Here is a 22564-nt window from a genome sequence, read left to right on the forward strand (position 1 = left end):
AAACTGGAAACATGGATTCAGATTCTGGAGGACAGTCAATGGAAGAACTTATGGGATTTGGAGGTTTTGGCAAAAAAGCTCGAACTTTTGACCTTAAAGCAATATTTGAAGAAACCCGTAGAAATGCTCAAGAACGTAGCAAAAAGGGTTTAGGTATAACAACTTAGTGCATGTTACATCATACCAGCAAACACTTTTCATGCTCTAGTAACATTTTGTTTGCAATGTACTGTATAAAACTGCAAAAGTAAAAGTTATAATTTTGTTTTGTTTAATGTTTCTTCAGATGAGATGAAAGCTTTATCATCAAGTATTCCGAATGCTGCAGAAAAAAAGAATATTCCGAAACAAGACCAACAAAAAAGGTATCAGCTTTTACGTATAAAAGAAGCTCTTCCAGTGTAAAATCTGATAACACTGGAAATGTCGAGCCATAATACACCAAGCACCACTTAACCAAGAACATGTGGTCAGTGTTATGGCAAAATGACAGTTATGATGACATGGTGCAGTAGAATTGGAGAGAGATAATAGCCAACAGGAATGGGGTTTATTCAAGCATTCCACCCATTTGTAAACTCAGTTCGTAGCTTAACTTGAAAATTTACACTGCATGGTCAATGTATCATAGGTGAAGTAATGTCTAGTGTGGCTCGGACCCTTGGACCTTACCACTTTGTCATCAGCAATTTGCGCTCAAGTTAATCGTAAACTTTTTCCCATCTGTATGATTTTGTTTCTTTTGCTTATTATGTTGAATCAGTGTCAATTGAATTTCCACAATGATTTACCTAAATTTGATGCTACGTTAGACTTATAACTGCTATTTTGTATTACAAGATTGAGATCAAAGTACATTGCGCTGCAATTGTAGACAAAAGACCACAATTATTAATTCTCTGTTCTCAATTTTACATCATGTATATACTCACTATTTGGAGTTGACAATGAGTAAATTAAGTTTTATTCTAGGCAAGTGATCTAGCAGTTGCACTATCGCGACATATGCAATTTTGTCACAAGAACAAAGCATACGATCTTTAGGTTCTGCAGCAAGTCGTATTCATCTACAAAACATACCATAAGACCTTTTCTCTGTTATTTTAACTTGTTGGTGGACGTACTCTTGTAACACCTTATGTAAAAAGTTTGTGAGAAAAACACTGTTGAGCTTGTATGTAAATGTTTATTCCATAAGTTTTCTGTAGCCACATGACTGTTTTTTTTTCATCTTCAACTAAAATAGTTTGAAATAGCAATAGTTTATCATTTAATAAAATTAATCACATTATTCTAGTTCAATTGATGGGCAAAGTAGTGATGACGAATCATTTATTGGGCCTCCGATGCCTCCTCCTGAAGAACCTAAATCTTCATCAAAGGATGCTGGATCATCAGATGACAGTGACAGCGAGAAGGAAGAGGAAGAGGTGAATATTTTATCTTTTTTTGTGAGATTTTATTGGATTCTTTTACTTGATTGGTTACCTCGTGCACAAAAGATTTTTATGCATAAGCCCAAAACGTAACTCATATGTTACAGCCAAATTTGCCTAATGCAGCTATGCCCAACCAAAATGTCTTTCTGGGCCAGAAGATGATGTCACGTTTTTATTTAGAGCTGCAGATTAAATAACGTATTACTCATGACCAAATTCAATACACGTTTTATTTGAAGAAATCAATAAATCAAACAGTTCATAGATTTGTGGCGTACTTTTTGCTCTCCTGTAAAAAGATTTTGACCAGCACATGGTTCTAGGATAATATCGATCTGTTTTGATCCTTTCCCGTTGGCCAGAGTTTCCCTGTAGTTCTTTGCTGCTTAACTAAGACTAGATTTCATAATATGGTGCATAAATAATCGACAAAAGACCTTTATCTGTGCTGTGAGTGGGACAGAGCTGGCCTAATCCATACGTTATACTTTCACCAGGATAAAACCTTGATTCCTGCAACGCATGAGATCACCTTAAATCACGGAATAAAACCAGTATCCTCTCTTGCACTTGATCCATCTGGTGCCAGACTCGTTACAGGAAGCTACGACTTCGAGATGAGGTTTTGGGATTTTGCCGGAATGGACAGTTCTCTTCAATCTTTCAGACACGTATGTCCGTGCGAATGGTGAGACATTTTCTTACTCCATCGTTGCCATTAAACTTTAAAAATTAATAGTTGTTAACATAGATATAAATATAATAATATAAAAATAATATTAAACTACGAGTGTATAAAATCACATGACTGAAGAAGGACCATTCATTTGATGTGTATTTATTTAATCTTTTTCATGCTTTTTTTACATTTTATTACCTTTTTTACCTTTTTCTTTTTTAAAGTCATCACATGCTGAACGTTCAGTACAGTGCGACTGGTGAAAACATACTGGTCATTGCAGCAAATTCACAGGCAAAAGTGTACGACAGAGATGGTCACGAAATCCTTGAGTGTATCAAAGGTGACCAGTATTTAAACGACATGTTCAATACTGCTGTAAGTGTAGTCTCATCACTTATAATTAACTTAGTTTTATAGCGAAGCAAATGAAATGGTTGTGTTGGTTCCTGTACTTGTTTTTGTTGTTGTGTCTGACAAGGCCCCAACTCTTTCATGGTGGGTTACATTCCTTAAAGTGATTTGTGTTATAAGATTGTACGGATTTTCAGGGCCACACTGCTGCATTGAACGGAGGTTGCTGGCACCCCAAAGTTAAGGGTGAGTTTATGACGTCTTCAAACGATGGCACAGTGAGAACGTGGGATGTGAGGTCGGAAGGAAAAAAGTGCAAGGTGAAGATCTTGAGCGAAAAATTCATAAAACTCCAAGTTGAATTTAAAAGTTTTCTTTTTGGATGTCGGTAACGATATGTTGTATTTTTGATTTTTGTTGCGTCTATGATTTTAGACTGTTCGGAAGTGCAAAGATAAATCCGGACGTCGTACTCAACCCACTGCTTGCTGCTATAGCCGTGATGCAAAATACCTGGCATGTGCATGCAATGATGGTTCGCTCATGCTCTGGGCAGAGAAAATGAAGGTTAGATACATACCTCTCTTGTATCTTGCTGTGCTACAATGTAGTACAATATTCATAGGATTAATGTACACAAGATGTACAATTATGGAGGCTTAGTCTGCTTTAAAACAAGCTGCTGTGACTTGGTCATGTCTAGTCAATTAGTCATGTTTAGCTTTCAGATTTTGAATCATATTTTTGAAAGCTTCATAACATGCTTCGTAATTTTTTGGATAAATTTAAAAATTATTAACACAAAGTCAAAAGATGGACCACTATCGTAGTCACCATGAAATTAAGATTTAGAATATTTTCAATTTTAAAGCTTTTTTCACTGCAGTATTAATTATAGTGATTCATTAACTTATAAATTCAACAACACCAGGTCCATACATCACTGATGGTGCGTGGAGCACACACGCAGGGATCTCACACGTCTTCCATCACGTTTTCCCAAGACGGCACGCAGCTATGCACAAGGGGAGGGGATGACACGGTGAAATTGTGGGATGTGAGAAAGTTCAAGCATCCTGTTGCAACAGCATCTGACCTCACCAACTTCTTCCCGGTGTAAGGAAAATTTTTGGTTTCAACCTCTAATCCCAAAGCCGCTTTCATTCAAGCTTTTTTACAAGAATCCTGACTAAATTTTTTTTACCAGTTTCTTCAATATTTTATACTATTACTCATACTAAATCTCAGAATTATCCACAAAAATATGCAAATGATCAACCAGTTTTAATAGTTTACTTTCTGTCTCTTTTTAGGAGGGTAAAAATATTTAAATTATTTACATGTTTCCAAACTTCTCCACTGTACCATCCAATACCATATATTGTAATCTCGTTTGTAACCAAGAAATGTCTGAGTGAAGGTTATAATTGAATTCCTTTTTGATTTTGTTTCTTCTCAGAACGGATTGTGTATTTAGCCCCAACGAGAAACTGCTTATGACTGGGGTTTCTGTGAGGAAGGGAGAAGGCCAAGGAAAGTTGGTTTTCCTCGACAGAAACGACTTAGAGGTTGTCAATGAAATGAACGTTGCAAATTCTGTGAGTATCTTGCCTGAATAAGATGGGTAGCATTCAGCAAACAGTGTTTGTTATTAATTGCCGACATTTAAAACATCACCACAAAAGTCCTTAGAAGATATGATTCATTTAAGACTAAGGTTTTTTTCTGAAGATTTATGTTCCAGCTCCTTCATTCATAAAAATATCTAAAGGATGTTTTAATACAATTTTGCAACTTTTTAAACCTTCGATATTGTTCATGTCACATCAGAGTGTAGTTCGATGTCTATGGCATGCCAAGCTCAACCAGATAGTGCTCGGAACAGGAGACGGCGATGTTAAAGTCTTGTACGATGCAGATCGTAGCTTCCGTGGAGCAAAACTCTGCGTCGTAAAGAAGAGGAAGAAGATTAATCACGCTGAAGTATTTGTTCGACACAAGATCATCACGCGTAAGTCCAACAACAACTAACTACTGATGCTACGGCTTTGCACCAACTGTTTGTTTCTCTTCATAAGTCAATTTCTTGAACTTGCGGTCTTCCCTTTTGCCCCATATGTCACACATTATTATTCTACACACCCTTAATATACTGATGATGCCTTTTAGGCGAAATATATATATTATATCTATCCATCTACATTCAAAATAAATGAGTTGGCAGATCCGTAAACTATCTCTGCTGTTGTTACTTATGCTATCCTATATGTCGGATCGTCAACAACTACAGAAGCCCCCAAATTAGGCAATTTTAGTTATTTTATGTATTAATTTACTGGTACAGTGATGTACATTCTGCATTGCGCTGTAGTGGTGAAATAGTAAGAAATGTAAGCTTTAAAATAAATACGAACGTGACATAACTGACTGCAGGGTGTAAACATAAACTAACGAAAGTGCAGGTCATTGTGTGGTAAACGTCATCCTATTAAATGATAGTTGGTATATTGGTTGTTTCCCTTGTATTCTATCATTTCGCTATCATCACTTCAAAACGTAAATGTGCAACTTCTTTCGTCAATAGCATATTCGCTTCCGATGTATCGCGATGATCGTGAGAGGAGCACAAAGAAGCAACAGGAGAAGGATCGCAAGGATCCGGTCAAATCTCATCGTCCTCAACCTCCACTGACATCCAGAGGAGGTGAGATTGGTTCTTGAGACGTTTTAATCCAATTGTGACGTGTTTGGCGGTAGTTGTGGGAGAGTCAGGCTCACCTGGAATATATCATGTAGTGCACAGTGTTAAGTTATTGTTGTAGATCCGTTTATCATCTTTAACCAAGTTTTTAACGTGAGTCACGCTTTGACAAAGTCACGATCTCCATAGCAAGTTTTTTGTTTTGGAAATCATCACGACTATGGCCTCATAATCATCTATTTGTGACGTAGGCGCCGGCGGCCGCCTAAAAGCTCATGGCAGCACACTTGCGTCGTTTATCATGAAGACAATTGCGAAAGACAAAACCGACGACACCAACGCCCGTGAAGCGATATTGCGTCACGCCCAGGCCGCTGAAACCGACCCAAAATGGGTTTCACACGCCTATGCCAAGTAAGTACAATGATGCTATATCTGTTGTCAGGTTTACTCTGTTACCGGTTAGCCCTATCCCTACAAACCTGCACACCATTGCACTGTGCAATGTAAGCTCGATTTGTCAAATTTTCACTTACACGTGTTAGCACCTCTTTCATTTGTCCAATGAGTAATTGGGTGTAATTGTGACATAGCATGACGTTGGCGATCGGATTTTGACATTATACGTTGGAGTTTAACGTGCTAGAGTTCGTTGACCTTTCGCTAAGTGCGTTAAAACAAAACTCTACGTCTCTGAAAACAACGGAAATAAGACTGTCGCACTCCGTCCAATTCTCATGGAATTCAGGCAGTTGAAATACAGACCCAAGGTATATGGAAATACTAAGTACACACTGTCTACAATGGAACAGACGTTTTAATATCACTCTAAGACGGTTTTGATGTGGTAGAAAGTATTTTAAGAACTGTGTAAATTGCTAATAGAATTTTATGGTGATGTCTCATCGGCTAAGGTTGATTGTATGTCGTTCGTACTGTAGACAATGCCGGCGCAAACTATTCCTGGATGAATAATCCTAAGACAAATAGCCATTAACGTGTAATAAGCGTCCAATGTTTATTCACTGTCTATTTCGTACGTGTTTTGTCAACTGTGATAAGTTAATAACTGTATTTAAACACCTTCTCACCCTTTATAGTTTATGATATTTAACGTTTTATAATATTACCGCGCCTTGGTCCTGCCAATCACACCTTCTCTACGTTTTAACTTGGTCATCTGTACCAAATGTGAAATATGCTCTCGCATCGATTTAATAAAATATCATGTTTTGCGATAGCCGCTAGTTGGCGCCGCTGAGACGAAAAAATAATCCAACCTCTTATAGTTAGAAGCTAATTTTAGAATTGTAGATTTACCCTGCCCGGTTTAAATGTTGGACGAGGTTTTTGGAATAGATGTTTTCTGTTATGACGTAGTTATAGTTGGCGTAGGAGAAGTGGACTACGTTCCCTGGTGAGCTTTTGCGGCATTTCTTGTACATACGAGCAAAGCATTTATCCAATTTTCGTTACGCTGCGGTAACGTTTGTGTAAATATTAACAAGGTTTAATGTTCTCCCAGCGGATATTGACCGAGGGTCGTGTTACCTGCTGTGTTATTTGCAGCAGACTATCAGTTGCAATGCGTTCAATCTTCCAATGATTGTAACAACAGTAAGTTCATGACCTTTACATATTAGCCGTCAACCGGGTGGGTTGTTTTGAAATTCACGCGCCTTATCGGGGCCGGGCGTAAAACATTTTCGCTCCACTTGTAAGACATCTATCTTAGTCGTCTAGTACTGCTCTCCGCCGGCCGTGTGTTACTTTTAATTTTGATAACTCTTGAACGTGTTTATATAAAGCTCTTCAATTCTTTGTGTCGTGTTTTGTGTTTTGCTCCGAGCTGAAATTGAACCCAACCGCCTCCAAATCTGAATTAACGTTCTTTTCTTAAAACTTGCTATTGGAAACGGTACGACGTGTGAACATGACGTAATACGACTTATTATCATCTTATCTACTGACAATTGGGAGGAATTACGCCCAAGAAACGGCTCCTTAAACTACTTTTAACCACGCTCGTATCTGACAGGACTCAGCCCGAGACCATTTTCGACGATGGCGACGACGAATCGTCCGACGAAGATAGCCACGTGATCATCGGTGGGAACAAGAAACCGGAAGAGAAAGACGGAAGTGAACCAGCTTGGAAGAAAGCAAAATTCACGTGAAATGACGTCAACAAAACGTCAACACGAAATGCAACAACCCCGATTTCGAAGTTGGTCCCCGTTTAGGGGCGAAATATGGGCAAGCGGTTATCCCGACTCTTACCAAATTCTTTCCGGTGTTTATTCAAGCCAGAGAGCACGTTTGACATACGTCACAATGACCCTATTGCGTCAGAACACACAAACGGCTCAGAGGAAAGTGTCCATTCAATGTTTACGCGATGTGATCAATCGCTATTCAAACCCGGATAATCCAATCAGACATCCTTTCAGTACTTGTCGTTGTTTCTCGCAAATGTAGCTGCGTCCTTTTTTGAATACAATCCTAAAATGGGTTTTGTGTTTTCTGCTAATTCTCTTCGAACGAACTCGTATAACCTATCAGCTCGTTGATGTTAAAACGGCATTTTTAAACCCTTGCCATAGGAATTCTTAGAGTTTTGTGGTACTTCGTGTTGAGAGATATATTGCTCGTACGTTAAGCGCAAAATAAATGCACTAAATGTAATTATAAGACGTTTTTATTTCCCAAACGCCGGTCGCCTCAATTCTGTTTCCTTTTGGCGTTTACTTCTGTTTGCTTAGCTGTTCCACTTGGTTCAAATTTGAAATATAACGTGAAATTTGAATGAAAACGTGCTACAGAGAAATTTTGTTGTATAATTTTGTAAGCTTAAATCTATTCCGCCTTTGATCAGACGTGTTAACAACGTAGTAATGCGATTTACAATGGTGCTCAGTTATTCACGCATCTGTCGGCTTTTGTTATGCCTCGTCTACAGAAACCCAGCTGACATTTTCTACGCGAATGCCGCATTCTGCTGGTCACGAAATTTCCTAATCTTTTGCGATTTGTAATTTCTCCCTGGTATTGAATATTCGGTGATAACCGTGCAGTTAAGTCCAGAAAATCCCAGTTAAACCACATTTGTGTGTTTTCCAAATACCTTGAAATTTCGTAACTTTTGTGTTCAAGACTCCTTCGATGAAGATCTTTCTTTCCGTCTGATGACGTAAGCCCATCCGTGCCAAGAAGCGATAAATTTTATCTTTCATTGCCCACCATAAAGCGGCTTACATCGATTAGTTCCAGGTGGGTATTAAATCATCGCCACCGTCAAGCTTGCCCAGTACAAATACTTCCGTTTACGACAGTTTGCAAACGACATAATGAAATATATTTTCGTTGACTATGATTTATTTTCTCGAGTATACAAAGGACGTTAACAGATATTTTGTGGTTTCAAGTCATAAATCATATTGTTCGTAATCCCTTCGGTCGCTTCGTTCCCTGATGCCGCATTGAGCAGAGCAATAGCCTGCACCTGTTTCTGTCGCTGGATCAAGAAAAGATTAAAATTCTGTGCCGAGTATGCCGACGTCAAACTGTGTGCTTTTGTGGCTTGTTCTCGCGTCCAAGTTGTAAAACCGTCACATTTCGCCGCTCGTCTGTTAAACCGCCACAAATACAACAACCACGCATAGATATCACATTAATTAGTCGTTCTTTTATTCTACTTCCTGAAGCAATTGTTTTTCATAAAAGTTTATTTTTTCGTGTCAAAAATATTAATTTCAGTCATTTTTATCACATTAGTTTTATCGGTGGGAATTATTTTCATATCAATCATGATGCAATTCAATATCATAATGTTTACTTTAACGGTTGGCGGAAACATTTTGCGCAATAGATAGGTGTTAAATTTTCGTTTCAAGTTACGGAAAATACATCTAAAATATTTACGAAACAGGAACGATTCATAAAACCGTTTGTTTATAATTTCGACGCTTCAAGATGTGAAGAGCGATTCATCGTTTAGGATTATTTTTGTTTTAAATTTCCCAGTTATTCTCGCCGGTTATTGACAAGACATCTGTCATCGATTGCTGGTAGTGAGTGTTTGGCAAACAAGAGCATATTATAACAAAAATTCGAATTTCTCTATAAGGTTAGGTGTAGACTGTAGAGCAATGGTCTTCGCACGTTAATTAATCTTTTAGTAAGTGAAGTCAGTAGATTAGAACCGCTTTGTTTATAAGCAGTGACACCGCTTAACCACATTCTCACACCTGTGTTGTGTCGTACAAATCTGTCGTGCGATTTCCGAAGGCTGACCCGATGTGATTGCAGGGTCACTGGAAACACTGCCTCGTAAATTATTCTACGGCCGACTTGGAAAGCTGCACTTCTGTGCCGAAGTTTCAGCTGATCTTTAGGGTGGTCCGACCCATCGCTGTGGGTGGCACTGGCGTTCGTTGAAACGCTGCCTCGATTATTTGTTTGTGGCACGCGCCTATCGTGTTTACATCTGTCTGTGCGCACTGTCACGCGACTCACCAATCACCAGCAACCATTCAGCATTGTGTATGTGCGCCGGTGACGTCGTGTATTGCAATTACAATGCGCCTTTAAGACATGCAGATTTTATTATGATTTCGCTGAGGTTATAATATTGCGGCAACTCCTAAGTTTTTTCATCGTTTATTATCCGATGATACCCGGCTGCGGGCAGTCCTTTCTTTCGGTAGGGACGCTAGAGAGTAATCAACGTAATACTCTTCTCGTTCTGCTGAGTTCAAAACAGAAACTTGTCTTCTTTTTCTGGTCATGGAAGCTATGTTGATATCTGTAAAATAGGTCAGGCGTGTTATCGTAAATGGTTTATCTTGCTGGCCGTGTTCGACCGATTTCGATGATAAATGCCGGAGCCGATACCTGACTTGTTCCGAAATTCTTAGAAGGAAGGCATTTATTTAAAGCCAGTCCAACCAGAGTTTCTTTGTTTTTATCAACGCTCATCGGATAGATGACATTCATCATAGAGATGCAGCACGCCATCCCGGATATATATCTACTTGTAATCTGTAAATCCAATTACGCACGGTGTAGGTGACGATAATGGCTCGTTTATCTTTGCTTATATTTTGCATACACGTGATCATTTATACACAAGATGTCTGCTGCATGGTATAGAGCATGGCCCTATCTTAACTCGGCTAATCGAAGAATAATACGTAATTGCTGAATATAACAGCCTTACACTGCATCTAGTTATACACAGAGGCAGCTGTGTGCTAAAACGCGCACAATGAAACCATTCTCTTGTGCACTGATCTTATCCGTCCGTTAAAAATTAACCTTGCACATATGGGTCTAGCATGGAGACTCGTCAACCTTGCTCATTATTCTGAAGTTCACCCGAGGTGCTGCTTACCTTGTTGTAAGCTTAATCGGTGCAAAACCATTCATTTGTGCCAATCACACTCGTAAGTTCATTGACGATGAAACGAAAGGACTCGACTAGTGCATGGGTAAAAATGCTGCGATCTCTCGTCAATAATCGACTTGCGCGAACGATGTTTAGTGACAAGATTGTTAGATTTATGATAAAACGTTTCGGGTTTATTGAAGTGACAGATTTCTTGCTTGACATGTAACACATCGCTAATTACGTCACCCACAATATATTTAGCGCGTGCACACCATACTGCAGCAAATGAAATTGTTTTATTGTGTTGGAAGCATTGCTACTGTAGACACTACATTTTCTAATAAACGCAAGCTTCGTTATCAACTTAGCATTAGGCGACATTGTCTCTCTATTTTTTCACTGCACTTATCTGCACTGTTAACAATTTACTCTCTTTCTTTTTCTATATATTTTGGTGTAGTGGTTGTAACATTAGAGCAATCGCCACACAAAATAGGCATTTGTATCATTCCCAGTACGTGAAATCGTTTTTTTTTCTCAATCCTCAATAGCTCCAAATTGGAAAAAAATAATTTCTTCAATCTCAATGATGCTTTTAACAGTAACGAAATGACAGTGTAAATGAAAGTAAATGTAAATGACAGTGTAACGAAAGCCATTTATTACAAACAGTGAAAGAAAGTCATTTAATTACAAACAAGTTATTTATTCTCACATTATGGCCGTGCTGTAAGTTAGCTCAATAACAAGATAATTGATCATAAATACTCGTGTTAAAATAGAGCCTCTATATTTGTTGAATTATTACATTATTATAAATGTGATAAGCCGAGGGGAGGAAATACACTGTCTTATGCAGGGTTCGAACTGACGCTGACTTATGCAGGGTTTGAATTGACTGCTTTTTTTGCATTGTCTCAAACGTTTTGCATCTTGTAAAGGGAGACTTATCCTAAGATACACGCTGTTTTGCGGCGCAAGATTGTCGTTTGGAGCTTGTGGAATGTCTCTCTATAGGTCAAAAGAGGTTGACCCGGCACACTGAGTCAGAAGTGTTGTTGTTTGTGTTTTAGATTTTTATTATTTTTTCCCCAACTAAGGCCATTTCGTTTAAATCGCTCGTGGCGTCAGCGTGGTGCAGGCTGAAAAATTCCTTTTATCGGTCTCGACTGGCCCCAACTTCCCTTGTGACGTAAGAACCGCGTCATCGCGATGCATGGGGTTCTTTGAAGTCGGTTTAATCGTGGTTCGGGAGGGAAAAGATCAAAGCTGCGACCGGGTCAAGCCGCGCTCCTAATCCACTAATTTTTCTTGTTTGTTTAAGGGGCTGGCATGAACGTTTAGGGGACCTTAATAGCCCCACTTTGTCTTTCACTTACCCCAATGCTTTGTTACAGCTTTATCCCGACTTCGCAGGCCCCAGTTTGACCGGGTAACGCAAAAAAAAGGGCACCCGCATTGTTATAAGCTGAAAGGGTATCTGTGTTAACCGTCGCCAAACAATCAAGGTTAGTGTACAAGGGCTCTCGTGCCGCTGGTCTTACCCAAATAAAACAAAAGCTAACAGGCCGTGACATGATCTGTCTACCAAGCTTGCAAAAGCCATCAATCACAGTCCTGCGTAGCTCACAGGTTGTTTCTTGTGGTTTCTTTTGTGCAAGGTTGTCGGTCAAAGCAAGCTGCGGTACTTTGCATTCACCAATCCGGGTCTGGACTGTGCATTGATCCGCGGTTGGGTGATGTAATTCCACCCAGAGACAAGACCCATTTAGAAAATGATAAATCAATTGCTTTATTTGTCCATGATTTTAAGTCACATTCTCTCAGTAAATCTGCTTACAGCAATGCACGTTGTTTTGCTCATACTGTGATTATGGTTTTACACAGTTGCTGTGAACAGTTGTGATTTGGACAAAGTGGAAATACAGGTGTGTATTGGCCATATCTATTTTTGTTTTATGTGTTGTTTTCAAAATTAAATCTTGTTCCTGTTTCAGCCGCTTTGTTTATCTTGGGAGGAAATATGCCGTATACAGTGTAGCCTGTACTTGGAATATATGTCACGTCTTCCGCTACAATTTAAAAATGTTTTCGGTTATCCTGTCGTATCATTATTGCCATCTTAATGTTTACCTATTTTTAGTCATCAAGGATTTTTATTGCGCATTTTTGGCAAACACTTCAACTAAAGGCAGCAGAACTTCCCGGTTATAATCTGTTTTGGAACGTTTATGCTTATTTAACGACGTCATAAAGGGACTGGGAAAACTGATTTAGTCGTCACAACAGTCCGTTTATGAAGATTTATTTGGTACCGCTACGATTAATTCGCATCCAAACAGCACAGAGCCAGCATCAATGGGACGAAAGATGCCGTGATCTTCTTGAAAACAACAATTTCCTTCGTTAACTTCTCGAAAAAGTGAGGCAAACATTTGAAAACGTGATCCACGTTTTTCGGGTGAATCACTTGCACGTCACGCTTGATCGATCATCGTCCCGTTTTGGTATGACGTCACAATTAAGGCAAAGTACGACTGCGAAAAGACAGAAACCTAAAGCCGTTTGTACATAATGCGCTTTGACGTTTTTTGAGGGCCGGGATCTAATAATAGCGCAGAGAATCATCCATTTGTTTTCCGTAGCATCTGACGCTCAACAAATCACGTTTCTTGCTCATTTCTGAGGATTCACGATTGTTATGAATGAAACCGGGCAGGGGCGGTAATTGATGAGACCTCGTCTACATCATGGCTTATTTTTGGCCGACTCTGTCAACGGAAGGTTTTTTCGGTGAATATTAGCAATGCTTTGAGGAATTTCTCCGAGAGCTGATGTGGGCTCGACGAAATGTCCGTATATAGCCAACAACAATAGCCAACTTGTTTTTGCAGTTTGCCTGTGCTTTAAAATGCTAAAAGCACGTTGTCCTTAAGGTATTAAATTTAATCCTGCTAACAGCGGTTTCCAAAAATTACTGTTTATTTTTGCCCATTTGGACGTATTTGCCGTGAAAGAGGCGCGAACTTCGAACCGCTTATGTCGCCATTAACTATTTAACCTTTCACCCAGAGGCACTTAATTCTCAGGCATTTAAGCGGCTTGGTTTTGTTTCTAGGAACGCTTGGTGGCGTTTTTTAAATCGTTGTGAAAAAATACGATAACTGGAGAGTGTTGTTGATTCTCCTTTGATCTTTATCTTGTTTTTAATTTGACGATATGAGCTTCTTTGAGACGTTTTCTCTGTTTCGACGAAAGGTATAGCGGTTGTAAAAGCCAACTTTTTTGATACTAAACACCGTTTTGCTTTTTCCGTTTTAAGTTGCCCGTTTTGTTTTGCTTTTCTGTTGTAAAGTCTACAGAGTGTTCATTGTTTACATATAAGATTAGGCTTAATGCATTCGGGTATCTGTGCGCTATTTCAGTCGTCAATGGTTTTGGCCTTTCACGATATTCGAAGACCTTTGATGAAACCCCGTCATAAGTATGTCACTTTTTCTGGTTTATTTTCGTGGCGCGTGTGAAGAGAATGTCTCATCAAAGTCTGTAAATGACATCCTCGCGTGTGGCGGCGCCACTGGTGCGCTACGAGTAAAATCTTTGCGGAAAACGTGCTTTCGTCGATCGCGAGATCTTACGGAATGCTTATCCCCGCCCAAGATTACTTTCATATAATTTACCCCCTCTATCACCCATGTACGGTGCAGATTTCGTGTTGGGCCAATCTGATGACCTTAAATGTTTAATTATAAAAATATTCAAGCAAAGATTACCGGTTGGCATCTTTTACAGATTGTGACGCATTAGAAAAATGAAGCGTGGTTAGCTGGGACCATAAAACTTTACGGAAAATTCCAGATAAAGACTTCTGCATCGGGTCTCGCTTTCAACGCCGTACGTTTTACAGGCGATTGACGTTTCGTTCTCGTCAAACGCATCGGTTAAAACGCGCCTTACGTGTCTGGCGGCGGCGACGTCAGATCTAAATTGGGTATAGTTATGACTTTGCAAGTTTCAGGCTATTTTTTCAGGAAAGGTCGTTTTTACCTGATATTCTATACCTTGAATGATGACCTTTTTTCGCGAGTCGTGCATAAAATTATTATCTGCGTTTATCTTTAAATATTTTAAACACACGTGTCTGCTGTCTGGACGGTATTATCTCTCTGCTGTTGCACTGATAGCTTGCAGAGTTGTTTTTCTACAGAAAAAAAGCACTTTTGTCTACTCGTCTTACCCTAAAAAACAGCGGATGCATTGTATCGGTTTGACATACGCTGAGTGTCATTGCAATGAAAATTAATTTAGAAATATAAATAAATTTGTGATAGATTAGTGCTTCTTGCCAAGCGGCGTGTGTTGACATTTCAATATTTAAAATTTTTTTCCGGGATTAGCAACCTTACCGCAGCTCGTTCAAGATCAACTTGCTTGTAACCTCAAAAGAAAATGCAGAGTTTTGTAAATTCCTCGCACGGTAACAATCACTCGCTTGTAAAATCGTTTTACAAAACCATCGTTTTAGCAAACAAAAGACACTCAATTTTATGCAAGGTATAGATTGTAGGTACCTTGATTGCAAGGTACCTCGCATTGTATAGATTGAAAATTCATGGTTCTAGGTATAACAAACGAAGTGATCAATAAATTTGTTTCGTTTTTCTAGCACAATTGCATTTTAATATGATTTTATTGGGCTGTAGTACTGCATTGACCTTCTGGCATGAGGTGTCCGGTTACTATAATATTCTCTAATTTCAAAGTGTAAGCTTTTAAATTTGATAACATTTTCAGAAAATAAAATGGTTGTTTGTTCCACGCGTTTGAAACTCTTTTTGTCATTCTTTTTTTCTTCTAACCCCAATTTAACTGCTAATAGCGAAAATCAACTTTTTGTGCGTTAATTCTCCTAACCGCCTGTATCTTCAACAACGAGCTTTGTGATCCATTTACAGTGAAACTTTCCATTACATTCTTTTGAAAAAGATTCGTGTATTTGACGTAATAGAGCAGCGATCTGTGAGGTAACGACAACTATTTTATCACACCATTATTCGGTCACAATCAAGGACAACACCCGCAACTTGTGACGTAAAAATGGGAGATTGATTGAACTTGTGAATGTTGTGTTAGGCTAAAGATTTACGTTTAGTTTATTGGTAAAGTAGTTTTGGACGGATATCTCTTATTTGTGTATGCCACTTGAAAGCAAACTCAATAATTGGTGAGCCGAAAACGTGTAACGTTGATGGACAAGCCAATAGTGCCTTCGTTTGTTGTCAAAGGGATTAAAAATGGTTTATTTGCGTTTTAACGCACAACCACAGCCTTCTGTCTCCGTTTCATTGACGTATGTACCTCACGTCACGTGATCGATGGGCACATTGAATGTAGTTTGAATCTTTTGAAGTCAGACAAACCGTTTCCCTTAAACCCTTTGTCTGGCAATGATTGAACAGCAATTAAAGAAACCAATATCGAATTAATAACTTCTAAAGTTTATTAAGATGTCATTGTTCGATTTTCATTTTTTCTTATCCCCTAGCACGTTGGTTCTCCTGAAGCAGGTCTTTTCAGCACTTGGGTCGCGACCCAAAATCGGGTCACCGATTTATTGTGGTGGGTCGCCATGTGTAAGTCACATTCGGTCAGTCATAAATTCTGCTAAACAGTTAGTTCTATAAAGCTCGAAACATAATGGGCTATACGTGTAAGTTAAACATACAGATGCACTTTTTTACAACGTAATAATACCGAGTCGCATGTGGTAATCTTTAGTAACGAAGCGGTGCAGAGTTGTAAGTCGGGCCGGGCTTTTCGGGTTGGGTTCGGGTTCGGGCATAAATTTGATAAAAAATCGGGTCAGATTCGGATGCGAATCTATATACTCACATTTTGTCACAATTGCGTCGCAATTTCACTTTCTTTACACAAATGTGCGCATGCGCAGGGTGCTAAATTCCTCTTGCAGAGCGCAACTTAGAAAAGGTTGCCAGTCAAAGAATGACATCAAAAGATAACTTTGATTCATTCAGTAAATTTAACTTTCGGGCCTTATACGGGCTTGAAATAAATTTTTTGGGGCTTTGGGCTTGTATATTTGGGTTCGGGTTAACAATATAAAGCTCGTTTATAACTCTGAGACGGTGACAGGCTGCTATGACTGAATGTCAAAGTAGTTCCTGCCGGGGTTGTGACTATCGTTGTTGTTATGTTTGCCGGCACCTGCGTCAGCACAGTCTGTCGTTTAACAACATTTCTGATCAAAGAAGTAAAATGAACTAATGAATGGTAGATATACCAACACACCGAACATAAAGATTGTCGAATCTGAATTACACAACACAAGTAAAACAACGAAATTACGACGGAGATATTCAGCATTTCAAAACAAATCGAAATTACACGGCCTCTAAGAATTGAGGTCCAAAACCAACTTTTTCTTTGTACATCTAAACCAAAACAAGCAGATTTGTACTTTTATGCAGCTTATAAGCAATAATCATTACTTTAACAATGGTTTACACGCAACTGTTTGCCCTTTTTTTTATATATTTTGGTGGCAGCTAAAAAAACCTTGGTTGCAGTCGGTTTGGTGACGAAGCCGTTTACAATTAAGTCTGAGTTGCAAAATTGCGAACCGGGTTCATTCCCGACCAAAGCTCGCGCGGTGAGGAATAATCAATCTCCTGGTAAGCCGTGTGGAGACTTTCCTAAATCCAAGGATAAAGATTGTAATAGTGTATGCTAGATCAAATAGGTCGAGAAAGTTCTACAAAGTAACCTACATACGTTTCAATATGGGAGTCGAAATCTGTTTAGTTGTATTTTTCCATCTTTTTTGTTATCATATTTTCTTTTACAACACATTCCGAACATAGCTGCACGCCTGACTGTTTTTCCCCACTTTCCATTTCATATTACAGTATACAAACATGGGCGTAAATAACATTAAAATATCTGAAATTTAAGCATATTTCGAGTTAAGCTCGGACGCCCCTTTTGAGCGGAGCAGGAATTTTTTCCGATTATTGCCGAGGCTAAAAGCCCTTGGCGCGGCAACTACAAACATTTTGCTAATACCTTTCGTACGCGTGCTGTCAACTCATCAAATCTCTGATAGTTCAAACAAACCGTCCCGCTGTTCAAGGACGGCTTTTCCGCAAAGGAAATCGGCAATCGCGTCGGTTGATGCTTTTCCCTGTCAGTCTAGTCAAGATAATGCTCATATTTGGCTTATTAAAATGAGTCAAGTATTGCGTATGTTGTCTTATACAGTTTTTAGCATCACACAGCGTGGCTTACATTGTGTAATATTGTTAGTTATTGTGCAACTGAGTTCAGTTTCCTGCCATATTGGTTGGTTTCGAATACTGTCAAAGACAAGTCACCAAGTCAAGTCACCAAGTCACCAAGTCACAAGTCACAAGGTTAAACTTCGTCGTATATAGGCAAATACTATAAAGCACTTCGGGTTTATGCTTTTACAAATGAACACTCGAACATACAACTACATCAAAAGACGCGGACGCCAAATGTGGCCTGACTTTCGATCTTATTATCACCAGGCTTTTAAAGCTAGCAAGTTCTATGTTGCAGCACAGCAAGAGGCCAAAGTGTTTTATGCATAGCGGCTGTAAAGTGCGAAACAGGAGTCATGCAACACATGTGTCGGAAAACACACGCGGTTTTAAATATAAATGCATCCATTCAGTGATAAATACCTAAATGATAAAGACATTAAGTAACTTACGTTATAAAACATAATACTTAGCTCTAAATACCAACAAGATACAATTATGTGTGTCACTTTACGAATATCAATGTAACAGTCAACTACAATTTACAAATATATGAGCGAGCATTGTGAACCTGTTATCATATACAAACAAAGTACCTGTGAATAGTTTCGTCACAATTAAACAATATTGATGTATCCACGAACGCTACAGAGCTGTTTTGAAGGCAGTTTGGATAAGTGTATTGATTCTAATGGAGCTTTTTGATTTCTTCCGATCGCTTAATTGACTTAGCAATTACTGCCGGCAAACAAACAAACCAACAATCAGTTCAAAGCAGTAAACAAACTGTTTTCGTTGTTTAGTGAGTTTGACGACATCTATCTGGAGACTTTTACTCTATTTTTTATTCTGCTCTGCCTTCGAAGTGCTGCCCTTTTTCGCAAAAACTCTTTTTGGTTCGTCGCTTTGTACCGGTTCCTGTCGAGTTTTAACGATGAGATTTTATGAACGCTAATAAGAGGGATTATCAAATTATTAAAAATTGTGTGAATATTTACCCAATTCTCGGATCCATTCTGACGTCAGCAGGAAAGCGCAGCATATTTGTATGTTCACACCCACATGCGATCGTGACGTAGGATGACGCGTTTGCTGGAAATCTTTATTGGCAAAGTTGTTTTAGAAGCAATTGAATCCTACGGTCGAATCTCATGATGCGTGATAATATTATTTTGTCTTCGATTTATGTGGATTAGAATTGGATTTGATTTTGTAACTTGCGGTTTTAATACGTAATAATATCTAATTCTAATGTGACATTCTTTTTATCAAATTTAATTGTATTCTCAAAAATCGACACATTAGCATACCGTGACGCAATTCAAGTGAAATCCGCCCGCAAATATTACGGAAATAGTAAGACATGATGAATTCCTAGAGAGGCGGAAGAAAAAGATACGAAACTAACATTTCAACTGAATTCTTGTTAGTTATGTATTCGTTCTTTGTCGGGAATTCGATAATAATTTGTCCATTGTGACGTATGTAACGATGTCATTAACGATGTTTGCCGATAGCCAGGAGAAAGTTTACAGGCGGCCTACAGACTGCCCGCGGAAGGCTGCAAATTTTTCTCTATTGACGTCGTTTGCGGCTTGTGTGGGAAATGACGGTTCAAATAAATCCCCACACCTTCTTACTTTAAACTGCCTGTAAATGTCAGCGATAAATGTCGCAAATACCTTCGATTAATTGTTACTTTTCCTGGAACTTCGAACTTTCGTCTTAATTCCAGTTTATTGCGCTAAAGTTCAATCTTTGAGATTATATCAGTTATTTTCCAAACATATCGAAAGGCTCTATAGGCGAAGTAATACTTCCTATCTGTCGCAAATAAAACGAATTAAAAGTCTTTATTGCTAACCGCATGGCTTGCTTGGTGAAACGGCAGCCCAAATCATAGACATCTCATCTCTTCAAATAAGCGTGGGAGCGAAGCGTTGTACAGGAAGTACTCCGGACGTGACGGCTGCTCGTATTAGGGTTTGGGCTTGACTGGAACACTTCCAAACTCTTGTCTGGTTGCTAAGGTCAAGCGCTAGAGCCTGGTGCGTTTGTGGGAAAGCTCTTTGATCTGTGAATCATTGTGCTTGCTTCTCACATTTTCCCGAACTTTCTACGACGTCAAACGCAAGGACACCTGTCGTAATGACCTCCGTGCCTATTGCCACCCTTCTGCGTTTTAGTAACGACGTTTTCCGGTCAATGCTGGTTTAAGCCGGTTTAACAAGCTGTGGGCGATGACTGGTGATGGCTGAGTTTTGCAAATGCTGGATATTTTGACCGTTTTAATCCCCCGGTTTACATTTTCTTGTACTTATAAGCTTCTTAAATGACCCTGAAATGTCACATGATCAATTTCAAATGTTAGTTTACTTCGATGGCTTATTTTGAAAACCCGTCCTGCTAATCAGTATCCGTTTCTCTACGGAAAGTCCCCAACTTCAAACCCTTTCGGCGTTAACCAGAAATTTCTGTTTATTACGGCAGCCTGCTTGCTTAGCATGCGCATCTATGTTGTTCTCAAGTGTAGATAAATATTTACATGAGTTTGTGTCTTTACCTGCTTTGTGGTCCGATTGACATAACGGATTTCCCAATTCTTAAATAGAAAGTGTTTGTGTGAAAAGTATAGATTCGTACGAATGACATATTCTTGACTTACTTCAAAGTAAGGGCAAATGAGCGTATGCATCGATTAACCATGGGCATTGTTTATAATCAAGTTTGGCGTGTGTCAGATTGGCGGCAATATTCTGTAATACTTTGCAGCATAACTGAGCTTGAAAATCTACTGACTAGCTTACAAGTGTAACCATGGAAACGTTATTTGTGTCCATGTGATTTCACATAGATGTGTTGTTGTCACGTGACTCACACACCTATATATTTGGCACACAACGGGAGATTTTTGATCGTAATTTTTACTGTTTGGGCAGCTTTCAGTCTATTTTTCTATTGCGGTTGTTAAGTCTATTTTTATTACCATGATCTTTACAGGTGGACGTTTTATGAAATTCCAGAATGGCCATAATCCATTTTAAGTCGCTTTTCATGTAGAATAGCTTTCTGTGATGGTTTAAATAAGTTTAAAAGTCTATCTTAATTGGTGGTTAATTATCTTACCAGTTACTCAGTCAATTCAACCTTCTGTTAATGAAATCCAAGGCAAAAGACCGCAATGATCTTTTGTTTACGTTATCTTTCGTTGCCCTGCACCAATTAGTATATACACAGTCTATAATTATACTTTTTATAAGCCTGGTGAAAATGGAATGGAATTAAATTAATAAACTTTTTATGGTTGCTTGCAACAAAAGGTTCAAATGAAAAATTTGTTAAGTAAATGTTAATTTGAATCTCAAGGACTTTGATCCGGTTTCGTGCAAAAATTTTACAAAAAATAAACATATTACTGCTCTATAAGACTAAACTATTGACCTTTCCTGTGAGATCTAGCAGAATTGAACCTTTGTATTACTTTCCGATTTACAACCGTATGTAGTCTGACACTTGGGTCAAACCGTAAAATCTGTTTTATTAAAATTATTACGACCAGATTTTTAATAAAAAGTGACATAATTTGTGACCAATAGAGCAGCGCCTTTGTAAAAGCTTTTCTACGTGGACGTCATTTTATAAAGAAATAAAATCACAAAAGAAAATTAAACTTTGTGTCTTCTATTTTTAAGTCTTACGTAACGAAATAGGCCATCTTTTTTACCGGAGCGTTTAACAATAAGTAAACAGTCTTAAGTTTCAGTAACCTTTTTTCCTTTGCTGCAATATTTTAAAATCGTAAAGGGAAAAAAAAGATTATGACGAAACCAAGAAAGCATTGGTGCGGTATTGCAGAAAGCATAGACATTACAAACAATAATGATTAAATCAAGTTGTTTGCGTTCTGACCATTTCAAATATAGCCCATGCTCGCTCACTGTAAACATATTTATGGGCGGGGGAAACACTATGATCAAAGGGCAAGGAAGGTGCCTGTGAAGTTCAACGAGGCTCAAATACGCGTTAAAATTAGTTTTGTATTTTATTTGCGGAGACCTACTTGTGTGCAGCAGTGATATATAATTATTTGTCGAAACTTGTAACCATCGGAAATGTTTCCGAATACGTGGTTGAGAAGTTGCGTTTGAACGTTTTTTTGGCTTAGGTCTATTGGTTGTATATTTCCTGACGACATATGACGTCAAATGCATTGTTTGATCATGACATCACTTTGAGAAAATGATTTTTTTTCATGCCGGCGCAGTTATTTTGAGTTGGGTAGAGAGAGGATTTAGAGATTATTATCTAAAGACTATTCTTGCCACCACAGGTTACTAAATAGTCGAGGTCACGTCACACTAAATGATGAGCTACATGTATTTTGGCAACAATCTGAAGTAACCACCATCACATCATCGCTGTCTAATCTATGTAAATGATCTCACAATTCAAACTTGGGCTCGCAGAATCGGCTGTCTGCTGTAACCTGATTGGCGGTTTTTAACTCGTGCTTAACCTATCAGATTTCAAATTTGACGCTTTGTTTTTCTTGTCTAAGTTGTCATCGTTATCATTTAACATCCTGGCAAAAGTGGAGTCTTGGATTTTGTCGTTTAACAACACTGTTTAAGTAAGACCGAAGTTATCTGCGTAAATTTTATTGTCAATTTCGTTACGGAAACTCAACCGCATATTTTAGTT

General features: G+C 38.6%; 2 protein-coding genes across 2 annotated transcripts in view; one reads left to right on the forward strand and one right to left on the reverse strand.

Moving 5' to 3' along the window:
* Positions 1 to 22564, reverse strand: part of LOC143458786 (protein SPMIP7-like) — a 124118-nt gene that overhangs the window by 39772 nt on the left and 61782 nt on the right. The gene's annotated exons all lie outside the window — the stretch shown is intronic.
* LOC143459943 (WD repeat-containing protein 70-like) lies at positions 2 to 7685 on the forward strand. The gene is made up of 13 exons (XM_076957263.1): positions 2 to 153; positions 287 to 365; positions 1298 to 1430; positions 1937 to 2127; positions 2343 to 2496; positions 2670 to 2792; positions 2908 to 3039; positions 3404 to 3588; positions 3932 to 4070; positions 4303 to 4483; positions 5057 to 5176; positions 5425 to 5587; positions 7212 to 7685. The coding sequence occupies exons 1-13, from the start codon at positions 12 to 14 to the stop codon at positions 7348 to 7350; spliced, it is 1881 nt and encodes a 626-aa protein (XP_076813378.1). The 5' UTR covers positions 2 to 11; the 3' UTR covers positions 7351 to 7685.

The sequence above is a fragment of the Clavelina lepadiformis genome, chromosome 5, assembly GCF_947623445.1.
Source record: "Clavelina lepadiformis chromosome 5, kaClaLepa1.1, whole genome shotgun sequence".
NCBI classification, from domain to species: domain Eukaryota; kingdom Metazoa; phylum Chordata; class Ascidiacea; order Aplousobranchia; family Clavelinidae; genus Clavelina; species Clavelina lepadiformis.